General features: G+C 43.4%; 1 protein-coding gene across 5 annotated transcripts in view; it reads left to right on the top strand.

Moving 5' to 3' along the window:
- Positions 1 to 19257, top strand: part of EPHA6 (EPH receptor A6) — a 1236911-nt gene that overhangs the window by 962180 nt on the left and 255474 nt on the right. For 3 of the 5 annotated variants that reach the window (XM_073616994.1, XM_073616989.1, XM_073616992.1), the window contains exon 8: positions 9284 to 9416. In XM_073616994.1, the coding sequence (XP_073473095.1) occupies positions 9284 to 9416 (133 nt within the window). The remainder of the gene's footprint in view (positions 1 to 9283; positions 9417 to 19257) is intronic. The other 2 variants (XM_073616991.1, XM_073616993.1) reach the window with 1 other exon arrangement.

Raw genomic sequence — 19257 nt, 5'->3', positions numbered from 1 at the left:
AAGAGTAACCAATCATGTACAAGGAAAATAGAACATGATTGAATTAAGGAAGTGAGTAGAGCTTCACCTCATCTAGTGAGCTCTGGGGAACATTCCCTTGCAAAGTGAACAGGCTATTTGCCTTTAGTAAATCAACTCCACTGGCAATTTGCCCCACACAGGCAAAGTGACGGTGTCGCTTTAAATTAGGCACTATTATTTAAAAAAAGATGCTACTGCTTTATTTTGTAACAAGGAATGTATTCATGTAGAATTATTTAGAAGTTCCCTTTAAGCAATTTGCAGGCAGATAAGCACTTGACAAAACCACTCTGACTCTCCTTCAGGAAAAGTGTGCTAAATTGTACATTTCCCTATCCAGTAATAAGTAATTGACAAGCTGTATTAGGCCTTCTTCACACCATCATACTGTAGCGTACGACCATGCGAGGGCCACGTTTTTCCACATGGGGATGCGCAGGTTTTCCATGCTTCCATATGCAGGCAGTCCCATTCATTTTAGTTGGGTCACAGCGGGTGCACGAACACAGTCGTTGCTCCCAATTTGACAGCCATGCTGGTGCACAGACCTGAAAGCACACTGTCTGAAATGAATGGGACTACCGCAACAAAGGTGCACAGAACACCCTGGCCTCCCCATGCAGGCAAACATAGCCCTTGCATTGCATATGCTAGAGTACACTCATGTGAACAAGGCCTTAGCCAGTCAAAGGAAGGATGCACACAGTTACCTGGAGTAAATTAAATGCATTGGCACAGCTGGCCTTCTGTGTACCTCTTGCAAGTGCGCCTTAAAGTGTATGTAAACCCTATCAATGAACTTCTTTTATTTGCTCATTTTTAGTCTGTGGAATGTACAATTTGAAAGCATTTTTTATATCTGTTTAATGGGTGCAAAAATACCTATTGACCATGTAAGAATTTTAAAGAGAAGTAAACTTCCTCTGCAAACTTTTACCTATAGGTAAGCCTAAATAAGGCTTACCTATAAGGTTTTGAAAATACCTCCTAAACCTGTACATTTTAGGAGATATTTCCAGTGCATGCAACCAGTGACATCACTGGCGCACGTGCTCTTAAGGAACAGCCCACATGTGCTGTTCCTTCCGAGCCCGTGCCGTGAACGTCGGCTCCCGCGGGCATGCATGGGTGTGACGTCATCACAGCTGCGGTCAATCATAGGAAAGATGTCGGCCGTGACAGCGGTGTGCAGGGACAGTTTCGTTTTAAGGTAAGTATTTCATAATGAGCTAGTATGCGATGCACACTAACTCATTATGCCTTTGTCTTGCAGGGTTTTTTTTGGGGGGGGTGGATTCTTTTCAGAGGTTTACAGCCTCTTTAATGATGTCCCTTAATAGAGCACCCCTTATCCAGGGTTCAATTCCTCTGTTATCCCAAGGATAATAAATAGCCCTTCCAGTCTTTATCTTGGCACTACAAAATGGTTAGCCTTTAAGTTGTGGTGATTAGAGAGTAGGTAAGTCTGAGTAGTCTGGCGAAAGAAAACTGGGCAGCGATGACACCATTTAATCCAAATAAATGCTGTGTCTTGTCAACCGACAATAGGACTTAATAGGACTTAAGGGCTGAGAGCCTTTCTGGCAAATCAACCAGTAGTTTTATTTACTTGCAGGGATAAAACATGGGGAAATATGCATGTATGGCAAACATAACATATATGGCATATGGTTTTTTTTGCCCTCAAATACACTTAAAATTACATATTCGGGTAGTTCATAGATCATTTACAGGGAGGAAAAACCTAGAATAGCCTCAACCTTTTTATTTTAGTTGTAAGAGGGAAAAATTTCTCTACATTGGTAGTCAGTGAGAGGAAGGCCCCCTTAAAGTGGTAGCCAGAATGTCGCCCTTTTAGACAGTTAAAGTTAGTAAAAGATTGATGAAGTCATGGTGTTGGACCTGAAACTTTGCAGGCATCATTACATGGGAGGCCTATCAGCCACAGCCTAAAGAATCCCCTCCATGACTACTATTTTTACACATTTTGATGGGGTAGCAGGGTGCTTAGCCACAGGGGGGTGGGCAGCCCTAAAGCTAAACTCTAGGCAGATATAAAAGACACAAATGAATGCAGCTCCGCAATCATTAACAGAGCCAGCGCTAGCATAAGGCAGCCTAGGCTGCCTTAGTGTGGCAGGATAGGGGGGCGGTAAAATCGGAATCTCCAGCCAGCTGTAGTAAAGCTTTTATGTATTTCATCCGTGCATTTAGCTGTGTTCCTGAAGTTTAGCTTTAAATATCGCCTTTACGGCACAATATAAATTAAATCCAGGGTCTGTAAAAAAGGTAAAGTATATTCCTGAATATTACAGTGACATAATGCTATTTTTGTTTTCATAAGATGTTTCCAAATGTGTATATTTTACAGTATACTCATCTATTGTTGGGAATATGACAATTCCCGAATGGTTTCTGTTTTCCATATTTTATATCCGTTCGTGAAGTGGGTTTTAAGGCGGTAATTTTTCTAACGGGGAAAGAGATTGAATGAAACCAATTCAGAGTGCTTATTGTCTACGCTTACAATAGAATCTTCCCTTCATAGTAAATATGCATTTAAAGGATTAATATCTGTTACGGTTAATGGTTGCTGAGTTGCATATCACGCTGCCTATATAAAATATAGGTCTCATTAAAATTGGAGTACTACAGCAGAAATGAACAGAGTGAACTGGTTACTTCAAGGATTTTTTTTTATTTTATTTTATGCAGAACACAATTTGTGCCACCTCGATAATTTACAATAGAATCAAATGCATCATTACTGGAGGCAGCCAGATATGGAAACCATTTCCATTTTTAAGTGATTATTAATAGAAAGTTACAAAGCAGATGCAGAAGTGGCTGACCCTGCATGACCATAGAGTTATTCTAAATCAATCACACTATGTATACATTATTTTTTTCCCCTAAACTTTATATTCTGCTAGAAAATACATATATGCAAATGCTTGATAGCCTTGTAGGGGCTAAAGAAGTGTTCAGCCGTGGTCTCATAAATAACAGCTTCACTGCATTGCATCAAGTAAGCACGGATTATTACTATTTCTAGCTGAGCATATAATTGGATAATCTTCTGTAACCCACTTTCTACCAGAGAATCTGACACTATCTTTTTTCTGGACTGAGAACAGGTTACAGTGTAAGGTTGACTTAACATTTCCCTGCAATAGATCTTCTTCCTTTCATATATACCGGTACTTGAGGAAGAGGTTTTTTTTGCTCTTCCTAGTCAAATGCTACATTTTATTTTTAGAGTGCTGTTAATAAAGTTATTGTAAATCCTCAATTTTTTTTTAATTAAAATAAAAAAGATTTTATATGTACCCGCCCTGTGCAATGGTATTGCACAGAGTGGTCTCTTACCTCCTCTTCTGGAATACCCCTCCAGTGCTCTCTGCTCTGGCTGGGTACCCCCCCTCATGTGCTGAGGGGGTACCCGTGCAGGAGCATTCTCAAGCCAGGCTGTGTGCATCCATAGAAACACACAGCATGGCTTGGCCAACGTCCCCCGCTCCCTCCGCACAAGATTTGACTGACAGCAGCAGGACACACTTTAAAGTTGATCTTCATCAGATAAACAGACAAACACAGTTCAAATAAAAAAATGAAAAACAATGAAGCTGCCCCATTAAAAGTGGACAGGTCACCAAATGTTGCAGGAAAATTATATTAAAGGATGAGACGCTAGTGATGTTCAGTGAATCAAAAATGTAAATACAAATAAATAGCAAGCTAAAAGTCCATATATGATAAATCCCAACACCAAATTGTAATGCTCAAAATCTGATTCCTAGTTCTTCACCACGAGTGCTCAAGAGATGGGTGGCCACTCACCAGAGAATTATGACCCCTTTTCACAGGAAGGTCAAACAGCGCTTCTGAAATACCAATTGATTCTACTAACAGCACAGCACACTCCACTGGCCCCTTGAGATGATGCGGACTTCACGCTATCCCTTTAGGACTAGCCGACATGCATAAGCTGATTACACCTGGTGCCTGGATCGGCACTGTAACATGTGAGTGTAATCGCCATTTGTTGTTGTCATTTGCTTTTATCTATTAAAAATACTCACTATGAGACCTCCCTCTATGTCTCTTGTAGAGTCATTTTTCCCATCCTAGTTTCATCTCGAGGGGCCAGTGGAGTGTGCTGTGCTGTCAGTGGAATCAATTGGTATTCCAGAAGTGCTGTTTGACCTTCCTGTGAAAAGGGGTCATAATTCTCTGGTGAGTGGCCACCCATCTCTTGAGCACTTATAATGAAGAACTAGGAATCAGATTTTGAGCATTACAATTAGGTGTTGGGATTTATCATATATGGACTTTTAGCTTGCTATTTATTTTGTATTTGCATTTTTGATTCACTGAACATCACTAGCGCCTCATCCTTTAATATAATTTCCCAACACAGTTGAAATACTCATATGTGAGTTATCTGTCATCCCAAATTGTTTGTAATTCTGTTCAGCCACTTTTGCAATGTAAATACCAGAGAACATAGGCAGGAGGGTTACACAACGTACAGGTAGGGATTAAAGTGGAATCGCCTTCCCACCCAAAGTAGGCTACTTGGATAGGAGAAGAAACACATTGACAAATGACTAACTCTGCTCACTCTCCTCCTGTCAGCTTGCTTACTGTCAGCACATGTGCCTGCAGCGTAGCCTGATTGGCTCCTAGTGCTATCCTTCGCTCTGCCTGTGCTGCTGTGCAAGTGTTGACAGAGGCAGGTATGAAGACGGGTTCAGGTACTTGCTATTTGCATGTAAACTTAGTGTATGTTTTTAAGCGTACATAACAACATTAATTGGTGTTCTTTTAATACTGACTAAAATTCAGCTGTAAAGCATCCCAACAAAACAAATACTGTAAATCACCATAACGTGAAGCGCTGCAAAAGTGATTATTACATAAAAACATTGGGGTTGATTTACTAAAACTGGAGAATGCAAAATCTGGTGTAGCTCGACACAGAACCAGATTTTATTATCAAAGCTTAATTGAACAAGCTGAAGTTAGAAGCTGTTTGGCTATCATGCAGAGCTGCTCCAGATTTTGCACTCTCCAGTTTTAGTAAATCAACCTCATTGCTGTCTTTAGTGTGACACTTTCTGCTGTGCAGTTGCTGAACTGTTCCTCCAGTGTCACTACATAGGAGCTGCCAATGCTGGGTTGGTCAGGACTCCTTGTTCTCACACTCACTCTTTAGCATATGTAAACAGCGTTCAAACCACACACGTTAGAGTGAGAGCAATAGTTCTAGCACTGGACCTCCTCTCTAACTCTAAACATGTAATCTGTAAAAAATGGTAAAGCATCGCCTATAAAGATTTTTAAGTACTAAAGTTTGGCGCCATTCCACAAGTGTGAGCAATTTTAAAGCGTGACATGTTCGGTTTCCATTTACTCGGTGTAACATCATCTTTCACAGTATACAAAAAAATCGGGCTACCTATAGTGGGTTTTTTTTGTATTCATGAAACAGTTTTTTTCCAAAAAAAGCGCGTTTGAAAAATTGCTGCGCAAATACCGTGTGACATAAAAAGTTGCAACGACCACCATTTTATTCCCTAGGGTGTCTGCTAAAAAATATATATAATGTTTGGGGGTTCTGAGTAATTTTCTAGCAAAAAAAACTGTATTTTTACATGTAGGAGTGAAGTGTCAGAATTGGCCTGGGTGGCAAATGGTTAATTACCATAAGTAAGTACTATACAAATAATTATTATATATTGTTTTTAAGGTAATTTACTATATTTTCAAAAACTGTACTCAAGCAGGTGGCTTAACTGACAAATTACTGAAGTTTGAAGTTATAACTTCAAACAAGTAATTTCACAGTAAATAGATAAATAATAAATTATTATATTATAACATAGCATAATAATATATTATTTAGCTTGATTAAAAAAGTACCTTTTCAGAAAAACATGGGATTATGGGTAAACCTCATATCCATAAACCCATGTTTTTTCCTTGTAGTTAAGAGGGCTGGGCTGGAAGGGAGCATTTGTCTTTTAGGCTGGGTTCACACTGTTACGACACGACAGTTGTACGACTGTGGATCCGACTTTGCCCTGCGACTTCACATCTGACTTCCATCCTACTTCAATCAACAGGATCCACCCACCCCCCATGTTGAAGGCATGAAGCTTGGTACGGTCCAGGAGGGGGGGCTCGCTCATCCTCCCCCTTTCCTGACCTTCCTGGCTGCATGATCAGATAAGGGTCTGGTATGGTTTTTGGGGGGACCCCATGCCGTTTTTTGGGGGGGTTTTGGCGTGGGGGTTTCCCTTAAATTTCTTACCAGACTGAAGGGTCTGGTATGGTCTTGGGGGGGACCCCGACACAATTTTTTTTACATTTCAAGATCCTCAAAGCACAAGTCGCATGCCAAATTCGGATAGGTAAAGATGATGATCCAACTTTGATCTGACTTCAATGATATTTAATGGGCTGAAGTAGGACCAAAGTCAGACCAAAATAGTGCAGGAACCTTTCAAAGTCGGACCGACTTGTGTCGGAGCAGCTAGGACGGCTCTCAATGGGAATCATTGATTGACACATGTCATGCGACGTGCTCCCAAAGTCGAAACGTATGTCATACCAGTGTGAACCCGGCCTTAGACACATGCCCCCTTCTATGACACTGCAGTGAGAAGAGAGCCACCACTGCAGAATTTGTATTGGACAGCTAGGGCCAATTGTGCTTTACCAAGGCTTCAAGCTGTCCATTGAGCTCAGTGCCTCTGACAAGAAGTCAGAGGCACTGTGAGCTCATCCTCTCAGTCTGCTGCAAACAGGGCGTGCCAGCTTATATTTAAACTGGCCAAGCTGTATGTAGTTTCTGACAGGCTGCGCAAGAGGCCCCATATCTCCAGAACCAAAGGTGCTAGGAGCCCCAAATTTTGACCAGTGGTGGGGTATGACTTGGGCTACCTTTGAGGTCTCTGTGATCACGGGTCACCGAGCTATGACCTTTGAAGCTCAATCTTTTTTTTTTATGTTCATGGCAGGTGAGGCTCTGCCTCCCCTGACTGCTCATCCCTGCTGAAGACACAGGAAGCGTGGTTCAGAAACGAGCACGCAGGTGTGCCACAATAAATCCCAATGACTAAGCTCAGGTGGTGGAGTGAAAGGCGTTAGAGGCGTGGCCTGGTCGGAGTCCAGGCTAAGGTTGCCACTCCATTCATTGCAGTAGGACACCATAGATGTGCAACTTCCAGGGGTTACCCTTCCTTTCTTGAACCTTTGCAGGAGCCAGTACGGGCTCCATCCCGTCAGTACTCTAGCAGCAGAAATATAGCGTGCTCCTACCTTCCTCTTTCATTTCACAGCACATCTCTAAATACCTAAGCATGGGGCGTCAGCCCTGCTTGCTTCATTTCTGATGAATTATCTGCATAGCCCCTCCTAGTGCACAGGCAGACAGCACAGGAAGGTATCAATTCACAAGATTTCTAGTGAAATCAACAGGTATTTTTGTTGCACTTGTTTATCAGATATAATAAAACACGTTAGCGGGTACTGTATTTATTGGCATATAACACTCTTTTTCACCATGAAAATCGGGTGCAAATAGCGTGTGCATGTTATACACCAATACTTCAATTTTAGCTGCCTCGGAGGGGACAGGGAGGGGGGTGGGACGAGCGCCGTCGGATTACATACAGTGAGAATCTCCTGTTTACTTGGTGGCCTCTGTAATAGGAAGTCCTGTCTCCTGGGCTGCCATTGGACCACTGGGAGACCACTAGGAGATTCTCACTGTATGTAATCTGTCGGCGCTCGTCCTGCCCCCCCTCCCTGTCCCCTCTAGGCTGCAGATGGGCATCGATCAGGCTGCACTGATGGCAATGGTGAGGTTGCTGCATTGAAGGCAATGGTGAGGCTCCTGCATTGAGGGCAATAGTGAGGCTGCTGCATTGAAGGCAATGGTGAGGCTGCATTGATGGCAATGGTGAAGCTGCTGCATTAGTGGCAATGTCGAGGCTGCTGCATTGATGGCAATGGTGAGGCTGCATTGATGTGGACTGATGAGGCTGCATTGATGGCACTTGTGAGGCTGCAGATGGACATTGATTAGTCTAAAACAAAGAAATGGTTGCGCTCTGAATTTCCAAAAAATTAGCTTGATGCACCTTGATTGTCACAAATGTATCAGACAAACACAGGACAATCAGTTGACACGTTTCACAAGCGATAGCTTGCTTGTTCACAACCTTCATTGAACATTGATCAGGCTGCATTGATGGCAATGGTGAGGCTGCAGATGTGCACTGACCCTTATTTTGCTTCAAAGTTCCTTATTTAAAATTTAAGTTTTTTTCCTGAAACTTCCCTCTTAAAATGAATGTGCGTGTTATACGCCGATAAATATGGGTATATATTAGCGGACCAAAAGAGAGAAAATAAGAGAAAATTATTGTTGGGGTTTACGTACACTTTAAAGCTGAAACTCTAGGTTTGAATTTTATTACATAGTCACATTGGTCCAGCTTACCGTAGACCAATGTAAGTATGCACATCTTATATATGAGCAATTGGAAAACTGTAAATCACTGTAGCAGTCGCTGCTATTACACTGATCGTTGCTATCCTCTGGGTCCTCTTCCCAGTGGCTTCCCTTCTGCATGGGTTTGCTTGTGCAGCACTTCTGATATTCATAGAACACCTTGTATTTTTTAATGAATACAAAATGCTATCTGAATTGACGAGGTAGAGAGGTAGAGCGGTGACATCTCAATCTCCACCTCGTCCAATCATAGAATGCCTTGCATTCATTGAAAAAAATTGCACAGTGAGCAGCCCTCTGTGGTTAAAAGGGACAGAACCCAGAAGATCGCTGCTGTCTAGAATTGACTATTACAGTCATTTTCAGCTTCTACATGGATTGGTAAGGTATGAGATATGTTTACTTACATTGGACTTTTAACTATGCAATAAAATCCAAACCTAGAGATCAACTTTTAGTAGCAAAGTGTTGGATTTTTTGAGATTTTAGCAACATTGGTAAGTAATGGATCAATGCAGAATTTAGGATGTATTTTTCATAATCACAGCTTTTATAGAATTACTTTTTGAAAGGATTTTTAGTGTATATGTAGAAGAATGGTGGCATAGAACAGATGATGGTAAGGCACCAAAGTGAGAAGAGGGTGGGTGGTCTTTAGTATAATATAACATATTCACAGTCCAGTATTTATATTTATTCATAGACAAGTTTTACATGCATTTTGATTTTCATATAAAGTTGTTTCTGTGTCTTATTTTGCAGCATCTGACCTGGCAGCAGAGCAAGGGCAAATTCTGGTAATTGCCACAGCAGCTGTTGGAGGATTTACTCTGCTGGTTATACTCACTTTGTTCTTCCTCATCACTGGCAGGTAAAGCAATACCCCTTAGAGGACCACTAAGCCTACAACATAATTTAGCAAAAAGTTCTCATACCTGTGCAGAACTTGACATTGTGTTAATTTGATGTATACAGTAGAGGGGACATCACTAAATGGCGGACCACGGTCCGCGTCCGCCCCCAGGTACTGCTCTATCTGGAGCTCCGCGTTTGCCCCATTTAGCTGCCGCTTTTGTCCCCAGCCTCCGCCGCTGTCATTAACAGAGCAGAGCGGACGGCAGGAGGCGGGACAATTCTGGACCGGGAGCAGGACCAGCACTGCATGGAGAGAGGCAGCTGCCTGAACTAAATTTTCACGTTAACCAGGAGGTGATTGGCTGCTAGGAGGCGGTCCTAGCAACCAACCACCAGCTTGCTAATATGAAAAGTTAACCCGACAGCTCCCGCGCTCCCATCCAGAAATATTGTGCCCCTGCCTTCAGTTCAGGATTTTCCCACCTCCTACTCTTCGCTCTGTGTAAGGTAGGAGAGTGAAGGGAGGAAAGGACATGGCTGTGAACTTGTGAAGAATGGGGAGTGGGGTGATGTACAGGGGGGCAGTGCTGTGTGTGAGGGGGGGATGTAAAGGGGGACAGTGCTATAGGGGATGTGAAAGGGACAGTGCTATGGGGGGGGTGAAAAAGGCAGTGCTGCAGGGGGGATGTAAAGGGGCAGCGCTATGGGGGGGATGTGAAGAGGGCAGTGCTGTGGGGGGTGTGAAGGGGCAGTATTATGGGGGATGTGAAGAGGGCAGTGCTATGGGGGGATGTGAAGAGGGCAGTGCTATGGGGGGATGTGAAGAGGGCAGTGCTATGGGGGGATGTGAAGAGGGCAGTGCTATGGGGGGATGTGAAAAGGGCAGTGCTGTGAAGGGGGCAGTGCTTTGGGGGTGATATGTAAAGGAGACAGTGCTGTGTGTGGGGGGTGGTGATGTAAAGGGGGACAGTGCTGTGTGTGGGGGGTGGTGATGTAAAGGGGGACAGTGCTGTGTGTGGGGGGTGGTGATGTAAAGGGGGACAGTGCTGTGTGTGGGGGTGGTGATGTAAAGGGGGACAGAGCTGTGTGTGGGTGGTGGTGATGTAAAGGGGGGCAGTGCTGTGAGTGGGGGGTGGTGATGTAAAGGGGGGCAGTGCTGTGTGTGGGGGGTGGTAATGTAAAGGGGGGGAATGCTGTTTGTGGGGGGTGGTGATGTAAAGGGGGGCAGTGCTGTGTGTGGGGGGTGGTAATGTAAAGGGGGGAATGCTGTTTGTGGGGGGTGGTGATGTAAAGGGGGGCAGTGCTGTTTGTGGGGGTGGTGATGTAAAGGGGGACAGTGCTGTATGTGGGGGGTGGTGATGTAAAGGGGGACAGTGCTGTATGTGGGGGGTGGTGATGTAAAGGGGGGCAGTGCTGTGTGTGGGGGTGGTGATGTAAAGGGGGGCAGTGCTGTGTGTGGGGGGTGGTAATGTAAAGGGGGGAATGCTGTTTGTGGGGGGTGGTGATGTAAAGGGGGGCAGTGCTGTGTGTGGGGGGTGGTAATGTAAAGGGGGGAATGCTGTTTGTGGGGGGTGGTGATGTAAAGGGGGGCAGTGCTGTTTGTGGGGGTGGTGATGTAAAGGGGGGCAGTGCTGTTGGGGGTGGTGATGTAAAGGGGGGCAGTGCTGTTTGTGGGGGTGGTGATGTAAAGGGGGGCAGTGCTGTTTGTGGGGGGTGGTGATGTAAAGGGGGACAGTGCTGTGTGTGGGGGTGGTGATGTAAAGGGGGGCAGTGCTGTATGTGGGGGGTGGTGATGTAAAGGGGGACAGTGCTGTGTGTGGGGGTGGTGATGTAAAGGGGGACAGTGCTGTGTGTGGGGGGTGGTGATGTAAAGGGGGACAGTGCTGTGTGTGGGGGTGGTGATGTAAAGGGGGGCAGTGCTGTATGTGGGGGGTGGTGATGTAAAGGGGGGCAGTGCTGTGTGTGGGGGTGGTGATGTAAAGGGGGGCAGTGCTGTATGTGGGGGGTGGTGATGTAAAGGGGGGACAGTGCTGTGTGTGGGGGGTGGTGATGTAAAGGGGGGCAGTGCTGTTTGTGGGGGTGGTGATGTAAAGGGGGACAGTGCTGTATGTGGGGGGTGGTGATGTAAAGGGGGGACAGTGCTGTGTGTGGGGGGTGGTGATGTAAAGGGGGGCAGTGCTGTTTGTGGGGGTGGTGATGTAAAGGGGGGCAGTGCTGTTTGTGGGGGTGGTGATGTAAAGGGGGACAGTGCTGTGTGTGGGGGTGGTGATGTAAAGGGGGACAGTGCTGTGTGTGGGGGGTGGTGATGTAAAGGGGGACAGTGCTGTGTGTGGGGGTGGTGATGTAAAGGGGGGCAGTGCTGTATGTGGGGGGTGGTGATGTAAAGGGGGGCAGTGCTGTGTGTGGGGGTGGTGATGTAAAGGGGGGCAGTGCTGTTTGTGGGGGTGGTGATGTAAAGGGGGACAGTGCTGTATGTGGGGGGTGGTGATATATAGGGGGACAGTGCTGTGCGGGGGAAGTGAAAGAGGCAGTGGGGATGGTCTGTGAAAGGGAGGGCAGTGGTGTGGTGGGGAAGATGTGAAGGAAGACAAGCGTCTGCACACAAAATAAGGTGCTGCACAGAAAACTGTTGGAAGAAAGTGTTACTAATCAGACCTCCATGAATTTTAATTCAATACCCCTGCAGTAGACAAATATACTAGGCTGACACAAGTAATGAGCATTTGTAGCAATATAATGTCCTCATTTATGTGGCAGCAACTGGCTACGGTCTATGCCTTACAGTAAACCTGTACTAAGATAAATACAGAGACTGCTGGTAATGACCTTCTGAAAATGTTAGTTGCTTAGCTATCTCTAGCCACAATACTTTGATTCACTAAACAGGGGCAAACATGCAGTTAATGAAATACATACATACTTCCTACAAGGCACTAACTTAATGAAATGAATCCTTTGAATCAGCATACCTAGCACCTAGAATTTTCAGAACATTTTCCTTAAGTTTACCTTCCTGTATTGTAGGCACACCAGTACAGGTAGTTTCTTAACCAGGTGATGGTGGACAATTTATGGCCATGGGTCAACACATCTTAAGATGACTCTACTGCCTGCTTTAGAGATGGTTCCACTACCAATTCTACCAGTAACATTGCCCCCCCCCGCCCCAAAAGCACCCCCAATGTGGAGGGCATGTGGCTTGGTGTGGTTCAGGGGGGTGGCCCGCCTATTCTTCCCTTTCCTGACATGCCTTGCTGCATGCTCAGATAAGGATCTGGTATGGATTATGTGGGGGACCCCACGCATTTTTATTTTTTTTTATTTTGGCATGGGGTTCCCCTTAAAATCCAGGTGTATATGGACGCCAGACCCCAACATTATTTCTCTTTTTATTACTTTTACTGGCAATGTTTTTTTTTTATTCAGCTATCAGCAGGGAAGCCCGTTGGCAGCTGATGACTCATTGTTTGTTAAGGACGCCGCGAATGGCTTCCTAGCCCAGCTCCTTAACAACCAGCTTTTACTGCGCACTGATTACAATCAGGGAGCAGAATCCATTGTGCAGCACGCAGTGCACTGCAGACCATTCGGCGGGGCAAACACCTACTGAACACCCTGCAAATTTCGTTGTTCCCCAAACGGGGCAAACAGCTAATGTTCGTCCCAAACTCATGCTGGGCCCAAACCGTTCACCCAACACTACCTATTTATATGTTTTCATCTTGCCCCCAAATGAAATGTAAAAGCTTTATTTTCTTCCCATGTGTTTCCGTCACTCCTTCCATATTTCTGTGGTTTCATTCTGCTTCTGTCAAAGGTGAAGTGTCTTTGTGATGATTTAATTAGCAGACTGTTATTTCTTGCTTAGCATACTAATTACCAAAATAAGTGCCTGAAATGATTAGCAAGGAACTCATTTACAAGAAGTAGTATTTCTCTTTTATGAAATGTCAGCCATTGATTGTGGGAGAAAAACATATTCTCTGTAAATGGACCATAGAAGAGCTGCCGCCGCAACACTTTCTCTCGCTAAAGGCCATTCAATACGTTTTAAGGTTGAAAAGGATGACGTTTCAGTTTTAATCACGCTAATTAACCTGAATTTTGTGCTGTGACTTCTCATGATTCTTAATAATTGATATTTTTTTCACTTTGCAATGTATGCTGCATGCAGAAGCCTCATTAAAATTTGGAAAGAAGCAGTTTTAGTCTGGTGATACATTCTCTCCGTTCAGCGCAATTAAAAATGGAACCACTCTATGTACTGAATACTAACCAAAATGACAGCTATTGGCAAAAAAGAAGTATTGAACATAATAATGTGTTTAAAAATGTATAATATGCATGCCACTCATGACATGTAAATTTTCTAATAGCAGAGAAGGTTAGATCTTCAAATAAAACCATTTGTCATTTCAAAAAGTGCGGGGCAGATGTTATATAAATTGCCTTATTTCTAAATCAGAAACCTCAAAATATTTTTTGTTTGTGCTAGGATTGTCAAGTTTTAATTAATGGAAAATTTAACAGGATGGAGGAGCTTGAATGGATGTGGCTTATTAAAATGTGAGCATTGCCTAATAGGTGTTGCTGAGCATGGTAAAACAGAGCTTATTTTCATAGACCATAGAATAATCAAAATTTTAAAGTAAAAGTTCATAGGGCACCTCTGCATGAAGTGGACCTCATGTAAACTGCTCATGTAAACTGCTGTTCTTGGTCACCATCCAGGGAAGAGATAGAATGGACTCAAGAGTGCGCTTAGAGCAGCACTTCCAATGAGTTGAAGCACACTCTGGCAGGGAAAGTGAAAGACAGAGAAGGCGCTTCTAAGTGCAGTATTCCAAAAGTTTATTTAGGACACAAGATTAGGAAAACTTACAAGCTGTCATTAGGAATCAGGCTAATAAAATCTTAGCTCCGGATGAGCTCCTGTCAGTCTCTGGAATGTACATGCCCGATGTGACGTCAGAAGGGAGCAGTAGTGTGTTTTGGAGCATGCTCAGATGCTCCTTCTTCAGAATTAAGCCCCGAGGACTGAGGAGGCGTCTTATATTGGAGGAAGGTTGGAATACTGAACTAAGCAGCGCCTTCTGTGTCTTTCACTTATCAAAATTTTAGAACCACTTAGCTTATAATTTCTTGTCAGAGCTCTCCTCACTGAGCTCTACAGAGTGTAACTTCAGCTCCCCCCACCCCTTTTTCTGGCAGCTCAGACAAGCTTCATAAATTATGGACTTTGAATGGATGTAGAGAAGAGAAGACCACTGATAAACAGGAACAATGTATGTAGGAGGATTTGTTTTATCTCTGTGCATCACCTGAGGCCAGTCACTTTACTGGGTATATGTAACGTTTACAACCACTTTAAGCTGCATTTCTATTCCAGTACCGGTTCAGCCTACAGCACGCCTTCATCTCTATAGGATGCTACATAGCTTAGAAGAGAAGGCTAGGTTCATAACTTAATATGTTGATTTTTAAGCACTGGATAAATAATCATGAATTGAAGATACTTGTGAGTAAGTGGATTTTAGCAGATGTTTGCAGAAGTCAATGCACCTTTAATGGCGCAGATAACATCCAGTGTTTCATTACCATTTCGTCAGAATCCAATTAGCTATAATTCCTTCAATATTTATAGTGAGCTGGGAAGAAATCTTATGTCTTCATTTTCATGCACACACTGATTGAAGGACCTGTAGCATGTCTGAGCTAATCACATGTGATGAGGGTACATTAAGCATCTTTACACTTGTGATTCCGCCTTGCATTCCTCAGAGAGGGGAAAACATACATCATCAGAGAATTCTGCAGCTCATTGCACAGCATTGGAGGGAAGCCATGCTCGAACAACAATTAACCACAAAGGTACAAGAAGACTACAGTATTTTCTTTCAACTTACTGAATATGATTAGTGAATAGATAGCACCAATTGGGATGTACTTTTTTTATATAGTGCTTCCATTCTCACCAGTGAGCATTGAATAATTCACATCAGTCCCTGCCCCAAAGAAGCTTATAGTCTGCTTTCCCCAACATACTCTTCCATACACAGTTGAACAATTTGTTTGTGAGAGATATTCCACATTAATAACATACAACTTCATGATAAAACCAGGACTCAGACTCCCAGGTGGGTTTTCATTTTGGAGTAGATGGGTAGGACAGGAAGATCAGTACCCCCTCTCCCAAATTAAAGGCAGCATGGAGAATTCACTAGCTGGTGCAGTCTATAGAACATCAGTGTCACCTACTCTTTAGTGGATTTGCTAGATGATTGATAAGGACAGGTGACACTCAACATTTGGCCAAAAGACTAATCTTAGACCATTACATGTATACTAATGCTGGGGGATAATGACTTTTAGAGGAAAAGCCGAGAAGATCTAACAGAAAACCTAGCATGGGGCAAACTGCAGCTTTTATCAGTTTAATATAGACTAAAGTGCATAAAAAACACTGCGCTAATACGTGAAAAAAAATAACAAAAAGGGAGCAGCTACATACAATCTGACAAAGACCATGAAAATATACCTTAAAAAATGCAGCACATAATATATGTGTAGGTAAATAGAAACAAGTGAATTATTTCAAATAAGTGCTTCAAAGAAGAAAACAAAAATAGTTGAAGAAAAATCAGCCTGATGGCCTGTGCTAAACATAAAGTCAATAATAAATGAACAATAGTGTCCCACAACTCTGGGAGGTGAATAGACTCCAAAGCTTGGTGTTGTTCAGATGGTTGTCCCAAATAAAACTTCATGAAAATCGGATCAAGATAAAGGGATGAGGCAATGGTAAAAATGATGGTAGAAAGGATGATATGTAGGAAAACTCTTACCAGATCCCGTTGATTCCCATGTCAGTGACAGGGAATCGCATGAGCGTTATGCCACTCAGGGCATGGAAAGTGACATCTCCTCACTGGAATCCTCCAGGCTCTAATCTGCTTGGAACTCCGGGGCCACCTGGAAAGTCCTCACAGCAAGACCAGGATGCAAATCAGGTAGACGGAGACGTCACTTAAAAAGCTCAAGTGAACACTTGACTTATTGGAAGGATATGTGGAAAGAAAAAACATGCCTCCACATAGTGCAGGTAAAAAACGGGGAGTATTTTTATTTCTAAAAAAACACCATTTAACAATAAAAAAACGTGATCACGATACATTAAAATGAATGGGCAACATGGAGGGTGGTGTAGGCTCTACAAGTGGAGGAACATGTGGAGGCATGTTTTTTCTTTCCACATATCCTTCCAATAAGTCAAGTGTTCACTTGAGCTTTTTAAGTGACGTCTCCGTCTACCTGATTTGCATCCTGGTCTTGCTGTGAGGACTTTCCAGGTGGCCCCCAGAGTTCCAAGCAGATTCGAGCCTGGAGGATTCCAGTGAGGAGAGGTCGCTTGCCATGCCCTGAGTGGCATAACGCTCATGCGATTCCCTGTCGCTGACATGGGAATCAACGGGATCTGGTAAGAGTTTTCCTACATACCATCCTTTCTACCATCCTTTTTACCATTGCCTCATCCCTTTATCTTGATCCGATTTTCATGAAGTTTTATTTGGGACAACCATCTGAACAACACCAAGCTTTGGAGTCTATTCACCTCCCAGAGTTGTGGGACACTATTGTTGATTTATTATTGACTTTATGTTTAGCACAGGCCATCAGGCTGATTTTTCTTCAATTATTTTTGTTTTCTTCTTTGAAGCACTTATTTGAAATACCGTATTTATCGGCGTATAACACGCACTTTTTTCCCCTTAAAATCAGGGGAAAGTCGCAGGTGCGTGTTATACGCCGATCCCCGCCGATCCCGAGCTGTCACATTTTCAAAATCGCGGACCGCGATTTGAAAATGGCGCCGCCGGAGCCGAAGTACACAGAGACGGTCCTCGGCTCTTTCCGGCGGCTCTCGTTTACTTTCAGCTCCACTCGTAGTCCCGAGCGGAGCTATCCGAACCTACTCGGATAGCTCCGCTCGGGACTACGAGTGGAGCCGAAAGTAAACGAGAGCCGCCGGAAAGAGCCGAGGACCGGCTCTGTGTACTTTGGCGCCGGCGGCGCCATTTTCAAATCGCGGACCGCGATTTTGAAGCCCTGGAAGCAGGGACAGGGGATCCCAGGCTGCACTGGGGCAAGGCTGCACTGGGGAAGGCTGCACTGGGGAAGGCTGCACTGGGGAAGGCTGCACTGGGGAAGGCTGCACTGGGGAAGGCTGCACTGGGGAAGGCTGCACTGACAAGGCTGCACTGACAAGGCTGCAATGAAGGGCATTTAAATGTAAGTTTTTTTCCCTTCAACTTCCCTCCTAAAAGTTTTTTTCCTTAAAATTCCCTCCTAAATTGGGGTGCGTGTTATACGCCGGTGCGTGTTATACGCCGATAAATACGGTAATTCACTTGTTTCTATTTACCTACACATATATTATGCGCTGCATTTTTTAAGGTATAATATAGACTAAACATAGGCTGGTTTCTGAGTGGTTATCATATGTTAATGTATTTTGCTCTACTAGGTAAAGGGTCCTTGTGTAAGAAAATTGAGGGGGGCAAATAATAATGTGATCATTAATAAATAATTTCAATATTATTCATCTATACCCACTTTTCACCGTATAATAGGGGTGGGTCAGCAATGAAACACACATCAAAAAATGTAGGTGAAAAAGGAACATGAACCTCTTAGTTATCGACCAGGAAATATTACATAGAAACAATCCATAAAATCACAGACAAATATTAAAGCAATGTTGATACTGGCAAACAATAAAACCCCTGCACCATATAAGACAAATACCTATAGAACCAAGACAATAAGTTCAAACCATCAAAACCTGGGTAGCCTACTAACCACCAAGCTTATCCATTATTATCAATCCCAGGGGATAAACAATAGCAGATCTGGCAGGACCCTTCTATGTGTCTGTGTGAGTGCCCCCCCAGGTGTCTCTCTGTCTACTGTCCCCCTCAAGTCTTTCCCGTCAGGTCGCTCCTCATTCAAGTCTTTTTCAGCCATTTTTATCCTATTTTCTTCCCTTCACTATCATTGAGGAAACTCGGATTGGTCCAAACGGCACAATTATATTATTCTCATAAAAGTAAATTAATGAAACTCAAGCCCCCTTTTTTTTATTATTCTTCCATAATGATTAATATTTCTCCTTACTATTCATGGCATCTCTTGCAAGTATACATTCATTATTCTTATTTATCTTTCATTACATCTGGACCTTTAGACATGAATTGACCAGTTTAGCATACCAAAGCCTTGCAACCCATTGAGACACAGTGGCCTGTTAACTTGATTCCACCTATTTACCAGCCTCCCTGAAGACAAAAAGATACTCTTAATTACAATACTTAATAAAGCAAAATTATTTGGCTTCAGTATACTAACAAAGGCACAACAGGAAAGACCAGTTCTCCTGAGAGATAAGAGACAATCTTGTAAATGACCATCCAGTTCATGGCGTACGCACATACTCTGGCCCGTAACTCATAATAATCACATATAAATATATAAATGGCATACGATCCTTACAAATATACTGTATTTTTTCCTTGGCAAGGCCATTTCTTATACTTTGGTTAATGTAAAATGTAAGCAGATATAATTAGTTGCTGTGGGTAATGCCTCTAGTTTCATTTCTACCAATTTACTTTTTTTATTCTGATCTCTGCCCATCTGAATGTTGTGCCACTGCTACAGGCTTTGTAAAGCTTTGAACTGCCATTTGATAGCAAATGTATGCCACTTGTTTTGTTAGCTCAGGGATTCCCTTAATGTATAGTGTTGTGTTAAATACTGAAGCCTTGTAGATGACAAAAATGTATTCTCAATCAGTATAT

Source organism: Aquarana catesbeiana, linkage group LG02 (genome assembly GCF_042186555.1).
Source record: "Aquarana catesbeiana isolate 2022-GZ linkage group LG02, ASM4218655v1, whole genome shotgun sequence".
In the NCBI taxonomy this organism is placed as follows: domain Eukaryota; kingdom Metazoa; phylum Chordata; class Amphibia; order Anura; family Ranidae; genus Aquarana; species Aquarana catesbeiana.
Note: the sequence above shows the minus strand (reverse complement) of the source record. Positions and strands in the feature narration are given on the sequence as shown.